The sequence below is a fragment of the Spinacia oleracea genome, chromosome 5, assembly GCF_020520425.1.
Source record: "Spinacia oleracea cultivar Varoflay chromosome 5, BTI_SOV_V1, whole genome shotgun sequence".
NCBI lineage: Eukaryota > Viridiplantae > Streptophyta > Magnoliopsida > Caryophyllales > Amaranthaceae > Spinacia > Spinacia oleracea.
This window is the reverse complement of record NC_079491.1, coordinates 73,643,453-73,667,737: the sequence shown is the minus strand read 5'-3', so window position 1 is coordinate 73,667,737 and position 24,285 is coordinate 73,643,453. Positions and strand designations below refer to the sequence as shown.

General features: G+C 36.4%; 1 protein-coding gene and 1 long non-coding RNA gene across 2 annotated transcripts; both read right to left on the bottom strand.

Annotated features, from left to right (window-relative positions):
• Positions 1 to 4,231: 4,231 nt before the first annotated feature.
• Positions 4,232 to 5,195, bottom strand: LOC110777049 (uncharacterized). The gene is made up of 3 exons (XM_056829238.1): positions 5,027 to 5,195; positions 4,749 to 4,928; positions 4,232 to 4,661 (listed from the first exon to the last, which is right to left on the bottom strand). The coding sequence occupies exons 1-3, from the start codon at positions 5,163 to 5,165 to the stop codon at positions 4,366 to 4,368; spliced, it is 615 nt and encodes a 204-aa protein (XP_056685216.1). The 5' UTR covers positions 5,166 to 5,195; the 3' UTR covers positions 4,232 to 4,365.
• Positions 5,196 to 18,237: 13,042 nt separating this feature from the next.
• On the bottom strand, positions 18,238 to 20,589 carry LOC130461487 (uncharacterized). Its single transcript, XR_008921753.1, has 3 exons — positions 20,290 to 20,589; positions 20,059 to 20,160; positions 18,238 to 18,778 (listed from the first exon to the last, which is right to left on the bottom strand). It is a non-coding gene; the product is annotated as an uncharacterized lncRNA (long non-coding RNA).
• Positions 20,590 to 24,285: the final 3,696 nt, after the last annotated feature.

Genomic DNA, 24,285 nt, shown 5'->3' with positions numbered 1-24,285 from the left:
GATTAACTCCGGGTGTCAAAGTTCAAAATTCAAGATTCAAAAATTCAAATAGATACCTAATTTGTGTCTCCCCTTTGGGATGATGATGAAACCATTATCCTTGTTAGGCGATTGGAGTAACTCCAGGCGGAAATCCCAATTGCTAAGAATACCTCCGAAATCCAAAGTCCAAAATCCAATCCCCGAGGTCGTTCCCCTCCCGGAACACAGTACAAAATACAACTTCCAAAATGCAATTTCAAAATCCAAGTTCAAACTCAACTAGTGGACCATCCCATTGGTCTTACTAGGCCTTTTCCACTCAAAATCATATAAGGCAAGTCAAATTCGGGCGCCGACCCACAAAACCGAGCATGCCAGGCCCCGTCCCGTAAAACCGGAATTCAAAAACCCGAGAAAGGTTTATTTTTAGACGCAAATTCAAGCCTTAACCTCCAAGAAAACACTACGTGCCAAACATCGTACTATTCGTACGAAGGTACACCCATACAAGACAAATCAAGGACGACATCTTTCCGTCCTTTTTGGCGGCATTCAGCCCACGTCAGCAGCGCCCAGCGCTGGCCTGGCGCCAGGCGCTGGCGTGTGCTGGCGTTTTGCACCATTTCCCTCCTATAAATACCCCTCATTTCTATCGAAAAAAGGGGGAGCACAACACACATAACGTCGTAATTTCGACATTACTCCTCACAATACAAACTTCAAAACTCTTCAAAACACATACAAAAAGTCCTAAATTCAAGAGCAATTGGGAGCTCGAGCCTAAGCTTAACTAGGTAAATCCGAATCCCCTTTCAATTAATCATGCTATTTTGATTTCAAATGATTAGCAAGTTGGTGTCTTTTTTGTCATAAAAAACACCACTTGCAACAATCATACATGCTTTTTCAAAAAATACAAACTTTTTCAAAATACAAAATACAAAATTTCAATATTCAAGGATGTTCAAAGTTGCTTGCATTCATCTCTTTGAATTAGAATCACCTTAAAGCATGGAGTAATCAAAGATGACACCTTTTAGCATTTAAAGGTTTAATCTTTTGAGATTCAAAACTCCATTTTTCAATATACAAGTTCAAGTCTTCAAATTTCAACATACAAGTTCAAGTTTTCAAATTTCAAACATTTCAAGTTCAAAGTTTCAATCTTTTCAAATTCAACCCTTTCAATATTCAAGCTTTCAATTTCAAGTTCAATATGCAAAATCTAGGACATTTGGGTTGATCAACCTCTCCCAAGTTGAGAATTTTGGCTTTGAATTCTTGTCGGGCACACTTATTTTTAAGGAGCCGCTTGGCGTTCGAATCTCATCTGCCACTACAAGAAAAACCATTTATGGAAACGACTGACGTCGTTGCAAAAGTACATTAGTCGTTGCGATAGTTATTTTTTGCAACAAAATATGTCGTTGCATGGTTGTTGCGGGTAAGCCCGTAGCGAAAGATTTTGCAACCACAATTTTTGTTGCAAAAAGTATGTTTATGACAACGACTAATGTTGTTGCAAAACAATTGTCGTTGCAAAATGTATGTTAGTCCTAAATTAGATTACTATGTATTGTAATGAAAAAGTCGTTGCAATCACAGTTTATAGCAACACCATTGTCGTTGCAATAACCCCTACTCTATAGAAACAACTGTAGTCGTTACAAAATATCATACTATTGGCATCAACTAAAGTCGTTGCAGTAAATTTAGTTTTGCTATTAGTAACAAAACATTTTTCTATTAGAACAAAGTTCATTCAATCTATCATATCCTCCTGCTCAATGTATTCCAAAATACAATTTCACCAAGTAATTATAATATATCATCCAATTATATATAAATTTAAAAACATGTTTAATACATCATAGGTGCAAGCATGACCAAAAAAGATGGCATAGCTTCACCAAGGGCCTTTAATATCCAAAATACATCGGACCTTCAATATCCAAAAAACTGCTAACGACATTCCATATCCATAAATACAGCCAATGACCTTCCACATCCAAAAATATAACCCAGGACATTCAACATCCAAAAATACACATTCCATATCATACCCAAAAATTCATAACAATTGTTGTTGGGAGGCTCCAAAAAACTACATCGTAGACATTCATAAGCAAATATCCATGTCAAGAGGACCTTGAAATTTGAAGAGAAAGCACATCCCTGGGTGAGAATATAATTGCAAATCTGCAGTGTGAACAAATATTAGAATACAAGTATTAAATTTTGAAGATTCCCTACATTATTTAGGCACAAAATCAGACAGTACATGTACAGTAAATTTAGGAGATTAAACAAGTACATTATTATTCGATGACAATCAAGTGAGTTTAGATACAAGCAAAAACATGAGCATTTATAGTACTGGTACGATTTATGTCTTAGTGAAGGATTTACCAAGTGTTGATCAAATGTGGAAGCAATACGAAGTTTTCTGTTATAGACTGGGTTGTCAACCAAAGATACATGTGTTATAGGTTCCGAAATTAAAAGCCCCTTTAGCACCACATAACTTGTTATTTTAACTTTGCCATCAAGGATAAACAACCATTTATAATAAAAGCATATCTGGAACAATTATATTATCTAACAAGAAATTAAAAACTTAAATCTAATTGCACCTAGAAGACAAAACTAACATTCAGACTTAACCCTTATTTACTAGCTTTGCTAAGTAAATGAAATAAAGTTAACACAAGTTTATATTAACTAAAAGGGGGAAATGGCTTTCATACCCTTTCATGTCAAGATGGATTTATTGTACTAGATGAATACTAAATATAATACACAACTCAATATTTCACTCTATGTAGGATGCAACATTTTTTAATCAAGAATGTAAAGCATTATGAGAGTTAGCAATAGTATCTAATATCAAGCATCTCAAATAAACTCATCCCTCCAACATTAATTAGCACCTCAAAACTAGAAGAAAGTTATGAAAAAATCATTACTAATTACAATCACGGGGAACATTTTTTCATTCTTCCATGTATAAAATGAACACGGATAATTACCATTTATAAAGTCAGAAAGTTTTCCAGCAAAGATTTAAAATTTGAACATTGAACTTACCACTCTCAATTAAATGCCCAAGAACTTCTATAATTTTCCACCATGATTTAAGCACATATACGAGTAAAATGTAGGAGATAATAAGATACAAATAACTAAAAATCCATATTTACCTGGTAGTTCTTTACTAGATTCATATATTTGTGAGCTGCTGCAATAGCTCTTGTTTAAAAGCCTCCATAGCTTCCTGTTGTTGTGCTTTGTATTCTTCAAGCTCTTGTTGTTGCCTTCGTTGGCTATCTTCCAGCTCCTTGATCCTATGTTCTTGTTCTTGTATTTTCTCTTGTTGTTTTTGGACAAGTTTTCTTTGCTCCAATTGTTGTTTTCCTCTAGAATAACTGCGTAAAGCAGTTCCTTTTCCACGAATGTATCCTGACCTTGGCTCCAAAACTAGAATTAGTATCTCTTCTTGTGTCATAGAATCTCCAACAGTAGCAACAAATTCTTTTAGTTTATCCTATAAAAGCAACGAAAAACAGAAATGTTGACATAAGTAAATTATAAAAGATAATAAACAACCTAATAATAAATATAGGTTAATAGATATATCTATCTCAAGTACATGAATTTCTTTAGAACGTGTGTCATCTGCCCATTCTAGTTCGCCTTGATTATTGTAATGTATGTGCTCAATTAGCCATATCACATCTGCAGAAGGCTTCACATTTTTGTTCTCCTTTGTCTAACACATCACAAGTCAGTTTTGTGATTATATTAATGCATAGAGCTTGTGTATTCTAGCTAACTAATTGGTGCATGAAGTCTTACCAATATATCCTCCACTTCAACAAATGCTAAATTTCCAGTTGTATGCTTACATCTCTTGGCAGACCAACGATTTTTGGAATTCCTTGTGCTTACCAGCTACATATATGTGTTGGTAAAATCAATTAAATTTAAAGCATGGAAATGGTGGAAAGATGTGCTATAAATATTAACTACCTTAAATTCTGGGGATGCATAATGATTTACACAGTACTTCCATTGGTTAAGGGGTAAGTCAGGAGGCGGATTTTTTAAGCGTTCATCATCGGTTTTTCCACATTTGGGACTTTTATAGTAGTAGTGCAACCGACATTTCTACAACCTATACAGGCGTTGCATGGTATCTACAACAAAAGCATACATCTTCAACTCCTGACTTGAGTCGACAATTTGAAACTTGTCCTACATGACAGAATTCAACATTTTATTCAGCCAAATATTTTCAACACGTGTACAAGATTTGAAATGCATGGCCTAACTAAATAAAGGAAATGTAATGGGTGCGCGCATACATAAAATAGGCACGAGGTATTACCAACCAAACAATCTAAGAATATGAAGATATGCATATATTACCTGTATCTCTTTCCACATGCTTTCACCAGCAATTGAAAATGCTTCTTTCCAGCTTTTAACATGCAACGGAGCTTTTGTCCTCACAATACGCCCACACTCGTTCACCAAGTGTCTTGCATTTTCTCCAATTGCTCGATCAATTTCATCCGGAATCTCAATAGTTAGTTTTGAACCTTTCCCTTTAATTTTCATATCAACGACGTAACTCTTATACTTCCCTCTATTACCTCTTCCCCTTGTCTGGCTTGTAGCTAGTCACATGACAAGTGCAAAAACTTGTTATAAAAATAATTATTACCATCACCAATATCCAATTTTTTTATGCCACAAATTTGTACCTTGAGTTTCTGTATTGCACCCTAGTACATCTGAATGAGTCGAGGCTCCGTTTCCTTGTTGCTCTTCTTCTTGATTCAAGTTTTCCTCCGTCGGCTTTGTATTTGCTGCTTCATTCACTTGCAAGGCTGTAGCAACTCTAGCAGCTAACTTACTTGTTCTCTTTCTCTTGGCCATTTGACCTGTAACAAAAATATGTGCACATGCTTGTATTTGTGAACCTAAATACAAGGATATATAAGTATTAAGAAGTAGAACATCTTTACTAGTACATAGTTACCTATTGAAGCAACAAAACCTTGGGATTCACAATCATTTGTTTCAACATCTTCAACATTAAGCGAATCATGGCTTGTATGATCTACATGATCGTGAATAAGATTTGGACACTCCGTTTCCTTGTTCACCACAGTAGACATTGCTCGTTGTCGATCCAAATCTATATAATTAGGTAACTAGTTTTTTAAATCTTAGAAAGAAACATAAAATAGTCGAGCATTCTCTAACGTCGAATTAAAAAAAAGGAGTGGCGTATGAATCCTTACTTCTTCAAACAATGTCAACAACATCTCTATCAAATTCACCCAGTGGATGACCATTATGCTTATTTGGAACAGCAACCGTAGACTTTGTCTTCACTCCTTCATTAATGAACATGAATTTTGACATAAAAAATAATAGTGTCAATAAAAAGATAGTTAAGATGGATTGCAGTTTTTTTTACCTTTTTCAACTATGCGAGCTCCATCCTGCTTGTTACACAAGTTGAATCGAGCTAGTTGATTAATAGTTTGAAGTCTTCCAGGCGCAATGCTACGAGGTGGAATGCTACGATTACCCGTGTTCTTGCCTCCTCCTCTTCTAGGCATCTTTTACGTATTGCTTCTTCTCCTTTCACAAGTAAAATACTATAATACAAAGCACATTAATAAACCAGATATTAAAATTTTTTACGTGGCTCTTCATATTCTTTTAGGAGTCGATAAAACTTTTTCGCATTTTCATTAGGTCCTTGAGGAATCTGCTCATTATCATTATGCGAATCTTCCCTTAAATTCATACCAGCTACACCACAAGCATCTTGTAGCATAGTAAATTCATTATCATCGTCATCATCAAGCTCATTCTTATTTTCCTCGGCACTATCAGATGTTTCTCCATGAAATTCCCAGAAGGTGTAGTTCTCATACATTCCCCACTTAAGCAAGTCTAATCTTACCTCACATTTGTTTTTAAAAAATATGTTGCGACATTTATTACAAGGACACCTAATAGTCACGGTTTCTCTATCCTCTTCTCTAACATTTGAAAAGGAAAAATTTAAAAATCCGTCAATACCTTTTACATAATTAGAGGATGAACGATTTCTTAGTGTCATCCATGCCTTATTCAAAGCCATTTCCTAATTTAAAAAAAAGCATTTATATTAATAAAATATTATATCATAAAGAAAAATTGAAAAATATCTTGATATTCAGGAGACTCATGTAAGCAAATGACTAGTTACTTAAAAAAAAGACATATATCGAGGATGAATATCAACTCACTTGCAAAGGCATATCTAAAAATAGTATTCAATTATCATTTACACGTAAAATATACAAGATGAATAACAAAACCGACTATTCCTTTTTATTTATTTTTCTAAGTGTACTAAAGATTGGAAGAAGTGTTCCACATTGGTTTCTAGTAATTAACCATATTACTCATGTATTAGGAAAAAGAAGAACTCATTTTTAACTGCTCATGTCTACATCAACATGAGTAAAATAATCATTTTTACTAATTATAAACGTATAGTAAAATAATCAAATAAACAAAGCAGACAATAAGACATCAACAACTGTTAGGTTATGATACATATGACAATTCATAAATCAAGCGGAAAAACCATAAAGCCAGGAAAACATATTATTTACACATAATCATTTAGCATAGTTTAGATGCATACTCTTTGTTGCGTGCCTTCCCTAGCTGCGCCCGAACCGAACAAGAACAAGTCTTTAGGACTCCAAGTGTCGTCCCTCCGTAGATAGTCCACAGCACGTCCGGATCCGCCTTAAGATTGACCAACTAGAATCGCCGTTAAGGTACTACTTATTTTCGGCTAAATGGGCAAGAGTTATGGCTGATTTTTCTGCTTAAAAATCCTAGCTTTGAATACTTGAAAACTTGTGTATAAATTTATGACCCTAGGCATATATTTATAGAACCTTGGAAAGGATTTCGAATCCTGTTAGAATACTAATTAATTAATTAGAATCCTATTAGAACTCTAAATAATTAATTTAATCTTTTAGGATTAGGATTTAATCTATGCACGAATTCTGATAGCTTTAGGATTCGTATAGAACGTACACACGCACCACACGAGCATCGCACGCCCATGCGCAAGCCTTGCGGCCCACGCTGTGCGCACGGCGCACAGGCCCACTGCCCGCAGCCCATTTGTGCGCACGCGCCAGCCTTGGCTGGGAATGGCCTTGCGCTAGGCCTGGTCGAGGCATTAGCGTGTTGTTGGATGCGTGTGGCTTGCTGGGCGATGGCCTGGCTTCGTGCTGGGCCCTCGTCCGACAGGCATCGTCCGATGCTTATTCGTACGATACGCTTCCGATTAAATTCCCGGTTCCGGAATTCATTTCCGATACGAACAATATTTAACATTTCCGATTCCGGAATCAATTTCCGTTTCGAACAAATATTTAATATTTCCGTTTCCGGAATTATTTTCCGATTCCGATAATATTTCTGATTCTGACAATATTTCCGTTTCCGGCAATATTTCCGATTCCGGCAATATTTCCATTTCCGATAATATTTTCCGATACGTACCATGTTTCCGTTTCCGGCAACATCTACGACTTGGATAATATTTATATTTCCGATACGATCCATATTTCCGATTCCGGCAATATCATCGTTTCCGGAGTATTCATTTCTTGCCTGTGACGATCTCAGCTCCCACTGAAACCAAGATCCGTCGATTCCGAATATCCATAGATGGAGTATTTAATGCCATTAAATACTTGATCCGTTTACGTACTATTTGTGTGACCCTACGGGTTCAGTCAAGAGTAAGCTGTGGATTAATATCATTAATTCCACTTGAACTGAAGCGGCCTCTAGCTAGGCATTCAGCTCACTTGATCTCACTGAATTATTAACTTGTTAATTAATACTTAACCGCATTTATTAGACTTAACATAGAATGCATACTTGGACCAAGGGCATTATTTCCTTCAGTCTCCCACTTGTCCTTAGGGACAAGTGTGCATTTCCTAATTCCTTTGTCGCTCGATGCTTGCTCTTGAACATAAGGTAAGAGTTGTCATCCTTATTATGTCCAGAGGTGTTCCTCGGTTTCAGAGTTCAACTGATCAAATAAACAGATAATCATAGCCTATGATTCATCCGAGCACGGCCATGCATTTCACAGTTTCTAGTTCTCCGAGTGGCCTTGTACAACTTTTAAGCATCTCATCCCGATTTATGGGAGGACAATCCCAATCTTGCGATCTTGAGATTAGACTTCGTTTGATAGGTGATTACCTGAGCGTTGCCTTTATAGCCTCCTTTTACGGTGCGACGGTTGGTCAACGTCAAAGCAACCAGTTCTCAAACAAGTAATCTCAAATCACTCAGGTATTGAGGATTTAGTGTCTAATAATTTTAATGAAATTTACTTATGACAGATTTTCATCTCTTACAGTAAAGTTTCATAGGTCTTGTCCGATACTAGTCTTCCCAAAGTAAGTATCTATGCAAACGATTATGACATTGCCATGTCCACATAGTTCAAGAAACAGAACTACTAGTCATCTTGCATTCTAATCGTCTAACATTTTCTATGCGTCCAATTTTATAAAAAACTCCGACTAGGGACCATTTTCAACCTTTGACATTCAAGTTCACTTGATAGACATTTCTTAGTCACAGGACTGGTCCTGACAGTCTATCTTGAATATATCGTCAAATTGAAGGGACTCATCATTTAATACTAAACCAAGATTAAATGGAATATGAAAATACATTTCATATATGATAAATGTTCAACCCCATTGTTTTACAACCATGGGCCTCAAACCCATCTTTAAAACAGTTCATGGAATTCAAAGCTATGCTTGATTTCCAGTGCTACAATGTAAGTGTTGCTTCTCACTTGTTGCATAGTTTTAGTTATCATGCTTTGCCAATCTTAATATCCTTTTCATCGAATGTTCTTCGAGATATGATGATAAGATCTTTTGAGTATGTTTATTTTGTGATCTAGTCTTTCTTGCTATATTAGTGGTACTACGCATTTTGCAATGAAGAACCATTAAGTCAACAGACATGTGATCTTCCCAAGTTCAATGAAGAACTCATTAATATAAACAACTCTGCTTTATTGCTTCTTAGGCAATAAGTACTTTTACTTCAACTGTTTAGGTTGCTAGTGATGCTTTATTTGGATTTGCTTATCCAAGCAGTTCACAGATATGTGGAAGACTTTCCAGTTGTATCTTAGAACATAGAAATTAATATTTAATTTCCCACGCAACAACTCATGGTCTCCAATCCATGTTGCCATTTCAAAACACGATGCTCTATAGCTCGTCCTTGTCAATGGTTAACTCCAAAGGGATCTTGCTTGATCCTTTGCCAGTGTTTATGCGTGTAGCATCAATATTTAGCATATCTTTATTTCCTTGAAGTAAGAACTATTCCTATGTACCTTTTCAAGTACCATAAGTATTCTTGATCTCAATCTAGTTGATCTTCACTTAGATCAATAGAGATTGGTATATGTTCGTTATGCCTAAAGCCATACGATACGTTTTGGCGATCCTCAGATTATATCATACATGATAAATTCTTTTGCAGAATCATTCCCACTTGAATTCTATTCATGTAACTTTAGCTCATCTAGTTTCAGTTGATACTAAATCCAGCTAAATTCTTTGACATATAATATAGGTTAAGAATCTTACTTAGATTCTTTGATGTTTAACTTAGTAAATGCTTATACATAGTTCAAACATCCTTTACTTAGATTTATTCATATGGGTCGAATATCTCCAATGGAGTCTTTCGTGTTTGATTTAGTAAATTCCATTACTTAACCTAAAACAATATTATAAGATCTTTGTAACCAGATCTTAATACCCAGTATGTACTAAGTTTCGCCATGGTCCGTCATTGATGAATAATTTCAAATCTAAGTCATTAGCATTTGAATGTTATTTCACAATAGAGAGATATGTGTGTGATACACATAGGGCCAATTAAGTTTTACGTACTCCCACTAAACTTCTTATATATCTATAAGAATCATGTATATTTTATGAAACTAAAATATTTATTAGCTTCACTAAAATACAATTCCAATTCCCAATTGCTTGCTTAAATCTGTACTTAGATTCTATAAGCTAGCTTTCTTTTTCAAGCATTTATTTGGATCCATGTACATAGTTTATTCCAACATTTGATTGAGGAATACGTTTTGTCATCCAATTGCTATATGTACCAATATGCAATCATTGCTTGAATTATAGACTTGAGCATTACGATTATGCATGAGGTTTCAACACAATCCATGCCATGAATTTTCTTGTAACCTTTAGCAACTAATCTAGCTTTGTGTGTGAACACAATTCCATGTTTGATGGTTTTTATCCTTAAAACAAACTTGCAACCAATAGGTGTGAAACTATTCTTGCAAATCAACAAAATTTCAATTTTGTCATCAAAACATTGAGTATGTTTTATGGCCTCTAACCATTTAAAACATTGAGTCTATATATGGCCTCTAACCATTTTAGGGAATCTGGGTTTCGTCATAGCTTTCTTACAGGTCACAAACTCATTAACCTACATGATAATAGTTTGATTGCAAGTTGTAGGTTTCTTCACTATCTAATAGAAGAATCGCATAGATTCAGTGGACCTGAACTCTATGCCTACTTGGGTATAGAACATCAAACAATAGAATATCAATAGCCACTTGAAAGTCCTTTGAATATTCTGTTCTCCTTGAAGCACTTGTAAAGTCTTCTAAGAGATGTCTATTCTTTAAAGCCACTTCTAAAGTCTTTAAAGAATAAGCTCGGATTTTCTGAAGCACTTCGAAAAGCCTCCGGAATGTCCGTTTATGTTTGTTGTTCGCCTCGAAGACTTTCGAGGTCTATTTTCTCCCACTTGTCATTTTGGAAACGAATCTCCAAAAGGACATTATTTCGAGCAAACAAACATTATGTTCTCAAAAATTCGTGGTCATTTGAAACAACACCCTTGTGTCTCATTTGAATAAATCACAATGAAACATATATCTAGACTTGGGCCTTAGTTTGTTGAATAACAAACACTAAGCTCCCACTGAGTTTAGCAACTCTTTAGATATATATAATTGAAAAGATATCCTAAAATTATTTTTCAATAGCTTTGACGAATTTGGTTTAGTTTGGTGGTAGTTGAGCATTTTGTTTTAGAAATTATAGGAAAAAGTCTTTATGATTCATCATTGATCGAATCAAGTACTAATTGACTTCGATTATCCCAACTAAGATATGCCATATCTTATGGACCTAGATTGTGAAATTACAACACACAATCATTGATGATCATATTTGGTCTCAAGTAATCATCAACATGATCTAACCTAGATCTTTATGATTTCTTGCCAAGTGGATTTTATACTTCTGAATCTTTGAACTAGCCAAACAGATTCAACTTATATCACATTTGAGTAAATAAACCTATGTTCACTCAAATCCATGTGAAATAATAAAGTCATAAAATCTTTCTTTAGCTTTGAACTCTATTGTCTAGGCGTTCTAACAATAGTTCATATCTTTTGTTACTTTCAACAAGTAAGACTAGTCGTCTTAAATTGATCTAGAAATCAATGAACTTTCAAAAGTCCATCAAAATAGAGCTTTTGAATGTTAACTTGTTGATATGGTCTAAGCAACAATGCCAAAGATTAGTGGAACTCAAATCAAGGGGTTGATTTGAACCTAGTAAAGTTCTTTAAAGAGTTGTTTGTTTTAATCAAGCATATTGAGTCAACCTGTAATTGACCATTTCATTCAAACAAACAACAAACATTGTTTTGTTTTTCTTGAATGTGAGTCTTTCTGTGTTTGAAAACAGAAATTTAGGTATGTTGATTATGGAACAAAATAGCCATTAAGTTCCAGCCTTTGAAAGGACTTAAAACAAACTAGATGACCCTACAACTAATGTAGCATTTGACATGCTTCATTTCCCACTTGTAGGTCATTAGTGTATCCTAGCTTCCATTGTTTGAGTTATTACCGAAGTAAGAACCTCAAGCGGTATATGATACCAAGGAAGTTTGATTGCTAGGTCACTTCTCTTTGAACATAAACTTATAGGTAGAAACGGAATCCTTTCATTTGTTCCTCGTTTTCCTATTTCTTGTACCCTTTCTTATAGTCTTAAGAATTTGAATTCTTTAGTGTTGACTTTTATACTTTGTTAGACATGTCCAATGTCACCCCAACAAGGTTCTTACCATTTAATTTATGTTGAATATTAAGTTTCAACTAGATGATCTTACCAGAAGCTTCTAAAGTTCTCTAAGCATTGATCTATTCGAATGTCTAGGGACTAGACTCATTCGAGAATTAAATGGACAAAGATATTAGGTTGTTAACCATTGGTAAAGCTGAGCGTATTAAACTCAATGCTTTATGATCTCAAAACTACAGTGTATTTTGAATTCACAAGCACCAATTGGTTTGCCATTCGATTTTAATACTCGAAAACAACCATAAAAGTCATTAAAAGAAACGTACATTTAAATTGCTCATTTACTCTCATTTCCGTGAATCGTTTTTGGATTCACTACCAATCGAAGAAATTTACTGTTACCTTTCTAAAAGGATTTACCGCAGTGCAAGATATTTAATTATAAACAATAATTAAAACATTCATTGAAGCATGCAATGTCTAAACATTTATCATGAATAATAACTTGAAAATGAAAACAATCATGCAATTTAAACAAGTCATTAGCATTTTATTCGAATTATGTGTTCCGGCAGGTGTGAATAAAATGATTCCAAGATCCTAAAATCATTGAAGAACTAAGCACAGTTTGTCGACTTAATCCTAAAACATCTTAGGTAAGCAAAAACCTTTTGCTAATAGTCTAGAAACTACTCTTGGTTGATAGGTACGTCTAAGAACTTATTAGGTAAACCTATCGATTTTGCCACGACATAAAAGGACTCCTTACTTATATCGTTGAGTTTCATCAAAACTAACATGTACTCACAATTGTTTGTGTACCTTGCCCCTTTAGGACCAATAAGTAACACCTCGCTGAGCGAAAACTATTACTAGATTGATGTAAAGGATATCCAAGCAAGTGTATATTTTGGCATGGCACCTTTTAACTCAATTTTTAAGTTTGGAACTTAAGGCTCTTACTATGTTGGTTAGATTTTAAGTGAACTAAAATCCTTAATCATGCAACATAATCAAGCTTTTGATCTCATGCATTTTAAGACATATTTAAAAGCAATAAATAACTTAAAACATGCATAAGATAAATGTGATCTAGGATGGCCCGACTTCATCTTGAAGCTTTAACTTCAAAGTCCGTCTTGAAAATCTCCGTGGGAGGCACCATTTTCTTCAAATAGAATAAGCTATAATTAAAACTAATTACAACTATTTGATGGTACGCAAACCATATTTGAATTGAAAAACAACTTTGGTACTTTAGACCAATTACATTCAAATTAATGGTACACAGACCATATTTTCTATCATATTTGGGCCATACTAGTCACTTCATAACCTGCAAAACAGTACATATACAATATATACCATTCACCCATTCATTAACATGAATGGCCCACATAGCTGGTTAGTAAAACACATTATGCATCACGTAAATATTTGCAGCAATTAATCAAGGGCACCAATAATCTACAAATTATTCAGTCCTTATTAATTCTAATCAAGTTGTTTTAACCTTAAGGATTTGTAGACCTAATCAAGAGTTTATGACTAAAAAGGGCTCCCACTTAAACCAATAAATTCATATGCTTTACTAATTTTAAACATAAAAATGTATTTCTAGTCTAACCGGAAACATACAAATTTAATTAAAATTTAAAGCTCATATAAATTTATAATTGAATCCAAAAAGTTTAATTTAATTTCAGTCGTATTTAAATTAATTCATAATTTTAATTTTAGTAAAATAATTAGAATAAATAAAATTTATTATAATTACAATATTCAAAATTAAAATCCAAAAAAATAATTTAAATCATTAATTTTAAAATTAATTAAAATTACGTAAACTGAAAATGTCAAATTAAAATTTCAAAACGATCTAATCGCATCGCAACAATCCCGCGCAACGCACGCCCATGGGCCATACGCACACAGCCATCGCTGGCCATGTGCGCGCAGCCCATGCGCTGCGTCGCATCGCTGCTGCTCACCTTCGCAAGGCATCACGCGAGCTGGTACTCGCTGCGCGCGCCAGCGCTCGATGCACGCGAGCCATCGCTCGCTGCGCTCGCTCGCCAGCGCTCGATCCATGCGAGCCATCGCTCGCTGCGCGCGCTCGCCAGCGCTCGATCCATGCGAGCCATCGCTCGCTGCGCGCCTGCCTTTCCCGCACGCGAGCTTGGGCTCATCGCACGAGGCAGCAGTATGCGAGCTGGCGCTCGCTGCGCGCGAGGCATCGACGCTGGGCGTAGCACTCGTGGCACACGAGCTTGCGCTCGCTGCGCGCGAGGCTCCGCACGCTTGCGCGAGGCAGTGCGCGCTGTGGCGCAGCTCGCTTGCTGCCCACACGCGACTGCTCGGCCTTGCTCTCGCCCTCGCCCATTCGCCCATTGCACACAGCCCACGACACAAGGCAGGGCTGCTGCCTTGTGCTCGTGCACCATGGCCTTGCTCATTGCATTCGTACCGCATGGGCGACGAGCTCCCTTGCTCGTCGTCACATGCCCGCACTATACAACACCCCTTAAGGGTAACACGTAGCGTCCATTGCTTTGTGCGTGCAAGTTATATGAGCGAATCGCATAAAAATTTAAAATTTATATTCAAAATTAATGACAAATTAATAAATAATATTAATTTCATAATTTTAGGGCAAAAAATTGAAAATTTATTATTCAATTGATTTCCGATTAACATGGATTCAAGTCTAGGTCATAAAAATTTAAAATTTAACATAAATTTACAATTTTTATGGTGGTTTTTAATCATAGGTATCTAATTAAATTATAATTAATTATGAAAATCAAATTAATTCTAAATTATTCTAATTTTCAACAAATTAATCATAATTACAAATTAGATTGCATAATTAAAAAGGCTAGGCATTCAAACTTGTTAAACATATACAGTGGGTCAATCAAAAATTCAAGATTTATCAACAAGAATCGCAAATATTTAATTTAACATCTTAAATTTACGAAATTTTGCATTCGAAAACTAAAACCTCCGAAAAGTCATAGTTAGCCTTCGAATTTGAGAATTCTGGGTTCGGCCGAAAAACGCTATTTTTGTCAAAATTTTAGAATGCCTTTTACATGCGGAATTGACACAAAAATCACTCGATTTGGATGAGTAACGAAGAAACTGCCGAAAAACTGCGTACGTATAATTAAATAAACGCAATTTGCAATTAATTAACAATTACGAAAATTAATCACCCCTTTTAATTCTTGCAAATTTGTAATATTTAACCATGTTCATGCAATTTAGATTATGAAAATAATAAGAGGCTTCTGATACCACTGTTAGGTTATGATACATATGACAATTCATAAATCATGCGGAAAAACCATAAAGCCAGGAAAACATATTATTTACACATAATCATTTAGCATAGTTTAGATGCATACTCTTTGTTGCGTGCCTTCCCTAGCTGCGCCCGAACCGAACAAGAACAAGTCTTTAGGACTCCAAGTGTCGTCCCTCCGTAGATAGTCCACAGCACGTCCGGATCCGCCTTAAGATTGACCAACTAGAATCGCCGTTAAGGTACTACTTATTTTCGGCTAAATGGGCAAGAGTTATGGCTGATTTTTCTGCTTAAAAATCCTAGCTTTGAATACTTGAAAACTTGTGTATAAATTTATGACCCTAGGCATATATTTATAGAACCTTGGAAAGGATTTCGAATCCTGTTAGAATACTAATTAATTAATTAGAATCCTATTAGAACTCTAAATAATTAATTTAATCTTTTAGGATTAGGATTTAATCTATGCACGAATTCTGATAGCTTTAGGATTCGTATAGCACGTACACACGCACCGCACGAGCATCGCACGCCCATGCGCAAGCCTTGCGGCCCATGCTGTGCGCACGACGCACAGGCCCACTGCCCGCAGCCCATTTGTGCGCGCGCGCCAGCCTTGGCTGGGACTGGCCTTGCACTGGGCCTGGTCGAGGCATTGGCGTGTTGTTGGATGCGTGTGGCTTGTTGGGCGATGGCCTGGCTTCGTGCTGGGCCCTCGTCCGGCAGGCCTCGTCCGATGCTTATTCGTACGATACGCTTCCGATTAAATTCCCGGTTCCGGAATTCATTTCCGATACGAACAATATTTAACATTTCCGATTCCGGAATCAATTTCCGTTTCGAACAAATATTTAATATTTCCGTTTCCGGAATTATTTTCCGATTCCGATAATATTTCCGATTCTGACAATATTTCCATTTCCGGCAATATTTCCGATTCCGGCAATATTTCCATTTCCGATAATATTTTCCGATACGTACCATGTTTCCGTTTCCGGCAACATCTACGACTTGGATAATATTTATATTTCCGATACGATCCATATTTCCGATTCCGGCAATATCATCGTTTCCGGAGTATTCATTTCTTGCCTGTGACGATCTCAGCTCCCACTGAAACCAAGATCCGTCGATTCCGAATATCCATAGATGGAGTATTTAATGCCATTAAATACTTGATCCGTTTACGTACTATTTGTGTGACCCTACGGGTTCAGTCAAGAGTAAGTTGTGGATTAATATCATTAATTCCACTTGAACTGAAGCGGCCTCTAGCTAGGCATTCAGCTCACTTGATCTCACTGAATTATTAATTTGTTAATTAATACTTAACCGCATTTATTAGACTTAACATAGAATGCATACTTGGACCAAGGGCATTATTTCCTTCAACAACAACAACAAGAACAATTTGCACATGTTGCCAAAATAGTAATAGATATAATTTATTGGTTTTCTAATGTGTCAATGGGCACATAATAAATCAACAAATTCCTTATTTATTATTAAATTATGTGGAATCTTTCTATTAATGAATAGAGTTACCATTATAATATTATAATACTAAGGGGTAATATTTCTATTATTTTTTAAAAGGTTTATTTTCCATATTATTATTTTGAGTTACTTATTGTGACATACAGGAGTTACTTAATATAATACTTAGAGTTACTACAATATTGTTCTATGTTATTATTATACTCGTACTAGTACATGGACGATGATATTTTTTTTTCATTCAAAAAGGAGTTTTATTTCATACTAGTATTATTTTGAGTTACTTATTACGAAGTATATTATTCGTCATTTACCTAACATAAAATTTAGATCACTCTACACTACTGATTATGTTATTTATAAATTACTATTATTCTATTTGACGGAACAATTCCTAAAAGAATTAGTATTTTTTTCCTATAGGTGTTAGTGTGTTACTAGTCATCAAAGTATGAGTTACAATAAAAGAATTCCTAAAAGGAAAAACATCTAAAGAAAAAAAGGAACGAAGTTTCTACTGGATATATCGAACCAACAGCCTATATCAAAGCAATACTCTATGATTATGGCCTTGCTGCTGATTCAGGAAACATATGATTATCTCATTACTCCATGATCGCAATATATCTTATTTCAAATTAGGCCCTGTTGTAAAGTTAAACAGTGTGAACACGCCACACTGTCAATTGAGAGTGTGGGCGCCACATATAAGACTTTGGGTAACTGTTTTACCTTACATTGTCCTTACCCAACACACACTACAACAAAAATGGGCTAAGGAACCACTAATAAGAAACCATATATGTCACTCAATTGGTTTCTTAGATAAAGGTACCATATAACTAAGAAATGTAGTTTCTTAGAAAATAAATTATAAACCAGACGACAAAGAAATTTGGTCTCTTTAGATATTCATTTACTCGAATTAAAACAAATAAACCATATTTTTATCAGAATTATGATTTGTTAGTATTTTGGAAAATAATTAAACGTCTTTAAAATTTTAAATGTTTAAATAACTTTCATTCTTTCACCCACTCCCTCCATTAACCTATATCTAACGGCCCATTACTAAATTTTAATGGAGTATCTCGTTTACTCTAATCAATTTTGTTTATGCCAAAATTCGTATGGAGGCGACTTTCGGCTAGGATCGACACTAACTAAGCAAAGAATTAATAACACAAATAAAGAGACACGACACAGAGAAGTGTTGACGCGGAAAACCCAGGAATAAGGTAAAAAACCGCGGATAGCTATGAGGCTATCAATCCACTAAGTATTCTATATGATTGTTTATGCTTTTTTCTAAGAATCAATACTGAAAATCTCGAATATAACAATGAATGCTAAAACACTTGATAGCTTAAGAGTTTGAGTGCTTGAGTTAACGTATCTCCTCCATTATGCTGTTCCTTATGCTTTTATATGCCAAATGCCAACGGCCCTATTGGTTGGGAAAATCCCTGGAAGATAGGGATCTCTCCTTGGCCGTTGCTCACGTCTCCTTCCCATCTTCAACAAACTCCGCAGTCTTCGGTCAAAGCTTGGACTTTTTCCTATCTTATGACGGCGTGGCCTGTGTTGGGCTTCTGGGCTTGGATCTTGACCTATCTTCACTTACTTGCTCGAGCGTTGTTCTTCCCTTGTCGTTAGTGCCTTGTCGCTGGTCTTATGTCGCCTAAGCCTTGTCGTCTGTCGCCTTACTTGACAGGTCCACTTGACGCGACGTTACGTGCGACACGATGATACCTGGATGGCACGACAATATCAGACGTCAAAGCAGTTATGTCGTTAGTTCAATAAAGTGGGATAACAAACTTAATAATACCTTTTATATATCTATCAAACAACCTTAATTTTACTACCTTCCACTACCTCGATTATATCGACAACCCCACCAAGCCACTATTGTAAGTCATCAATTACCAATAGACCCAACTTAGCCTGCCACCCTATTCATTGCACTACCATCTACAAGACCACTACCACCAGCAAGCCACCATTCAATTACCACCGCACCGAAAATCTACAGCCTTCCAAACGTCACTAAAAAATTCATATCAAATGAGGGGAAGAAAAGGGCATAAAACATATTTAAAAGAACCATATCTAAAGCTAGTTCTGTTCACACTACGACAATGTAGGTCTACTTACAATTTCTTTCACTATTATTCTTTTGAATTATATTAGAACTTTACCACTTCTGGAAAAAAAAAACAGCAAACTCATAGAAGATTTAAAAGGAGTTAGCACACTAATCAATCTTGCAAATTACTTCATTCAATAGCATCAGTCAAAACTCAAATCAATTAGCCCACTAGTCTCCTTTACTACAAGATTCTTACATCAAGTAGTACAAATGTACAATGCAACCCTCGTATTCGCGTAGACTGGACAACCCCTAACGTCAACCGAAAAATACAAACAACATTACTAGACGCCACATAGCAGCCCATTCCTAGCCAAAAATACACCCTCAACTTGGCACATACGGTGTCGCGCGCACACACACACATGAGTAAGCCACCTAGTTTCTAGCAATACAACTCTCATACGCCACAGACCAGTTAGCCTCATACAGTCGCCTATTTACTCATCAAACAAAGCACCCTCTCTTTACATATAAAGCCAAAATGTAAAAACATACAGTCAACTTTCACACACATACAATCTACCATTCATATACAACACGCAACCGACAACTAGATCCAACCCCTTATACCTTTAAATTTCTAACTTACAAAACTTATATACACACCCATTTATCCCTATATTACCAACAAAAATCCATAAAATAAATCTAATGAATAAACCTATATATATGTTTATAATAGCAATTTGTTGAATCTCAATTTAAAAACTTTGCAATCCCGTATGCACAATAAAATGAATAGTTAACTAAATTGAAATAATCAACTCCTTAAGACCATAAGCTAACTATTAAATTCATTATTAAAAATCAATAATTTAAAACAAAACCACCAAACATCAATGTCAAAGAAAGAGAACATATGATAGAGAATTGAGACCTGAATTTCACAAACAAGTACTGATGTTTGCAAGTTGTTGACCGGTGTGGTAAAAAGTTGCTAGAGATCGAACTCTTCAACACCTTAGCTCATTCATCTTCCCTGGAAACAATCAGACCAAAACAAGAAATCCCAAAACAAAAATCAATGGAATACCCACTCAGTTAACATAATTGAGTAATTTGTTTCACATTATGCTAAAAAAAATTAAATACTCAACAAAAACATTACCATTGAAGAAAAAACTAGAGATAACTGATTTTTATCTAGAAGTTCAAAATGGAGAATTGGAGAAGGTCGAAAAAACACCAGTGGAGAACTCAAGAAGGCCGTGAATCAACGACAGAGAACTGCGGGTGGAGAGGAAGGTAGAGGACGGTGGAGGGAAAAGTTAGGGTGCGATGGTTTTTTGGGATGAAATTGCAATTGGGAATAAAAGATAGGTCTTCCAGAACATTTCATATTTTGTGTCATTTAATTTTTAATTTTTATTATAATATTTTGCAACAACAAGGTTGTTGTCCATTTATGGAATATTAATCGCATCCAACATTGTTGTTGCAGTACATATAGGACTTTTTATTGCAACGAGAAAGTAATTGTGAGATAACTTCCCCAATTTTCACAGACTACCGCGCTAATTTTGGCGTGGAGGGAAATGAAAATTTCATATATCGCAACAACATTAGCAACGTTTGTCTATTGTCGTTGTCATTGGCATTATTTGCAACAACAAAATTTTAGTCGTTGCCAAAGCTCGTTGCAATAAATGGTTTTTCTTGTAGTGTGCCCAAGTACAAATTTCAATATCGCAATTTCAATATCGCAACTTCAATATCGCACTTTCAATATCGCACTTTCAATACCGCAATTTCAATACCGCAATTTCAATATCGCAATTTCAATTTCGCACTTTCAATTCCGCACCTTTACTTGCCTAGTCCATTTCTAGGCAATGTGGACCTACTCCCTAGTCCTTTTCTAGGGGGTCTTGTATTTACTAATTCCGCACTTTATTTAGTATTGTGATGTTGCTTTATGTGCTTTATCGCTTTCATCACCAACATGCTAAATACAACAAAATACAAAGGTTACATCACGCTTAACGAAGATATTTTTGGACAAACCGGCCTTAGGTTCCTTAAATCAATCTTTAAAGCAAAGTGACCACCGTACAATTAGAAATTCTATTTTGTCCTAATTTGCAAACCCACATAGTCTAATCTTAGGGTTTATTTTTGAAACAATATTGTGCCAACGTACTTGAATATTTCTAAAGCTCTCCGAATAAGCATTTTCGTTCCCGAGCCCGGATCTCACCCATCCGTTTCAAGGATTAGAGTCCTTATCCAAAAATAGAGTCATTTGAAGGAAATAATGCCCTTGGTCCAAGTATGCATTCTATGTTAAGTCTAATAAATGCGGTTCAGTATTAATTAACAAGTTAATAATTCAGTGAGATCAAGTGAGCTGAATGCCTAGCTAGAGGCCGCTTCAGTTCAAGTGGAATTAATGATATTAATCCACAGCTTACTCTTGACTGAACCCGTAGGGTCACACAAATAGTACGTAAACGGATCAAGTATTTAATGGCATTAAATACTCCATCTATGGATATTCGGAATCGACGGATCTTGGTTTCAGTGGGAGCTGAGATCGTCACAGGCAAGAAATGAATACTCCGGAAACGATGATATTGCCGGAAACGGAAATATGGATCGTATCGGAAATATAAATATTATCCAAGTCGTAGATGTTGCCGGAAACGGAAACATGGTACGTATCGGAAAATATTATCGGAAATGGAAATATTGCCGGAATCGGAAATATTGCCGGAAACGGAAATATTGCCAGAAACGGAAATATTATCGGAATCGGAAAATAATTCCGGAAACGGAAATATTAAATATTTGTTCGAAACGGAAATTAATTCCGGAATCGGAAATATTAAATGTTGTTCGTATCGGAAATGAATTCCGGAATCGGGAATTTAATCGGAAGCGTATCGTACGAATTAGCATCGGACGAGGCCCGCTAGACGAAGGCCCAGCACGAAGCCAGGCCATCGCCCAGCGAGCCGCACGCAGCAACGCACGCCTCGACCAGGCCCAGCCAAGGGCGCGCGCGCGCACGCAGCACCGCACATGGGCTATGCGCTTGTCGTGGGCCGCAAGGCCTGCGCAGGTGCACGGCTTGTACGATGCGTGTGCGGGAAATCCTAATTCTATTAGGATTCATGCGAAGATTAAAATCCTAATCTTATTAGTTTTGCTTTGTTATTTAGAGTCCTAATAAAGTTGTAATTAACAAATCCACATCCTAGTAGGATTACAATTCCTTTTCCACCTACCTCTATAAATAAGGGCCTAGGGTCATTATTTATACACAAGCTTTCAAGTATTCAAAGCTAGGATTTTTAAGCAGAAAAATCAGCCATAACTCTTGCCCATTTAGCCGAAAATAAGTAGTACCTTAAGGGCGATTCTAGTTGGTCAATCTTAAGGCGGATCCGGACGTGCTGTGGACTATCTACGGAGGGACGACACTTGGAGTCCTAAAGACTTGTTCTTGTTCGGTTCGGGCGCAGCTAGGGAAGGCACGCAACAAATAGTATGCATCTAAACTATGCTAAATGATTATGTGTAAATAATATGTTTTCCTGGCTTTATGGTTTTTCCGCATGATTTATGAATTGTCATATGTATCATAACATAACATCATTGTGCGGTCTTCCCAAACGAGACCTAAAATAAGTTTGGTGGCGACTCCTTCGAGGTGCAAAAATAATTCAACGGTTCTCTAAACGAACCGCCGCGTGCCAAACCCCCCATTGTAGGGAACGGAAAAAAAAAAAACCCTACAGCGGCCATCAAGCCTTTATGCCTCGGCGAGAGCAGGCCACGCGGCCACCTTCCCAGGTGAACCCACCGGCCATTCTGCGGCCATCCTCAAGACGTCAGGAACATTTTGAAGCGGAATCTGAATTATTAGACACTGGATCTCACTAGAGGAAAAAACCTTATAAGTTGCTCAACAAAGGTTGCCCTTATTAAACAAGTGCAACTTTTAAGAACAAATAAATAAAAATAAATTAAAATCTGAAATTTCCCTCTAAACAAGCGCAACTTTTAACCAAATAACTAAAAAAAAAAAGAAAACACTGCCTCTCCTCCCTCAACGTCTCTCTCACCCAGCAACCCGTCTCTCTCACGCAGCAACCCATCTCCCTACTTCCTCTCTCTCTTCGCCGCAGCAGTCGAGTTCGAGGAAGAGAAACAAGTCACCGACGATTCGCGAGAAAGAGGAACCGAGTCAGTAGTCACCGAGCAGGCGAGCCGTCAAGGCGTCGAGCACCGAGGAAGAGGAGGAGCCACCGTTTTCATCATTTAAATTCTAGATGAGCACCATCGAAGCCCGATTCAGCAGTCGAGCACCGGCGAGCCGTCGAGGCATTGAGCACCGAGGAAGAGGAGGAGCCGAGCACCGAGGATTGAGGAAGCCCGATTCAGCAAGACAGCAACCGTGACTCGTGAGGTTTTGCAATTTTCTGTATTCAGTGCGAAATTTGGTAATTATGGTCGAATGAATTGCCCATTCTTATTTGTTTTGATGTTTTGTTATTGGTTTTTTTTTCTAATGCTGTTTTTAAATTTCTATTTGAATTGTTATTGATGCTTGCAATTGTATGAGGGTTTAAATTGGTTGGGATTTTCAGGATAGAATTTTGATGTAATGTTGTTAGATTGAAGTTTTAGATCGGTGAATGTGTGTTGTTATTCTTTGGCTTGTTCATGCGTTCTAGCTGCTTTTTTGTTTTTTCGTTTGTTGTGCATTCATGGATTTTGTTATCCGTTCAATTTGAATTCTTATTGTAGATGAAAATGATAGGATAGTAGTTCCTGGGTTAATCTTGAGTTTGAGGATAAGGATATTGTGATCAGTGAATTTTTTTTTTTGTCTTATTCTTATGCTGCTTAATATGGTTCACTACTTCACTATATATGTCTATGTTATGCTATGGTTTAGGGAAACTTGAGGAAAGCGACTCCCCAACGAGCACAGAAGGTGCAATATAAGCAATCAAGCAGGCGGTTCGTCGTTAGAGCGTCTGCGAAATTGCCTTTGACCAGGATTCGAGGGCAGCTCTTCAAGCTGGAATTAACAAACTTGCTGATGCTGTTGGGCTTACCCTTGGACCTAGAGGTGCTTTTTATTGTGTGGAAAAAA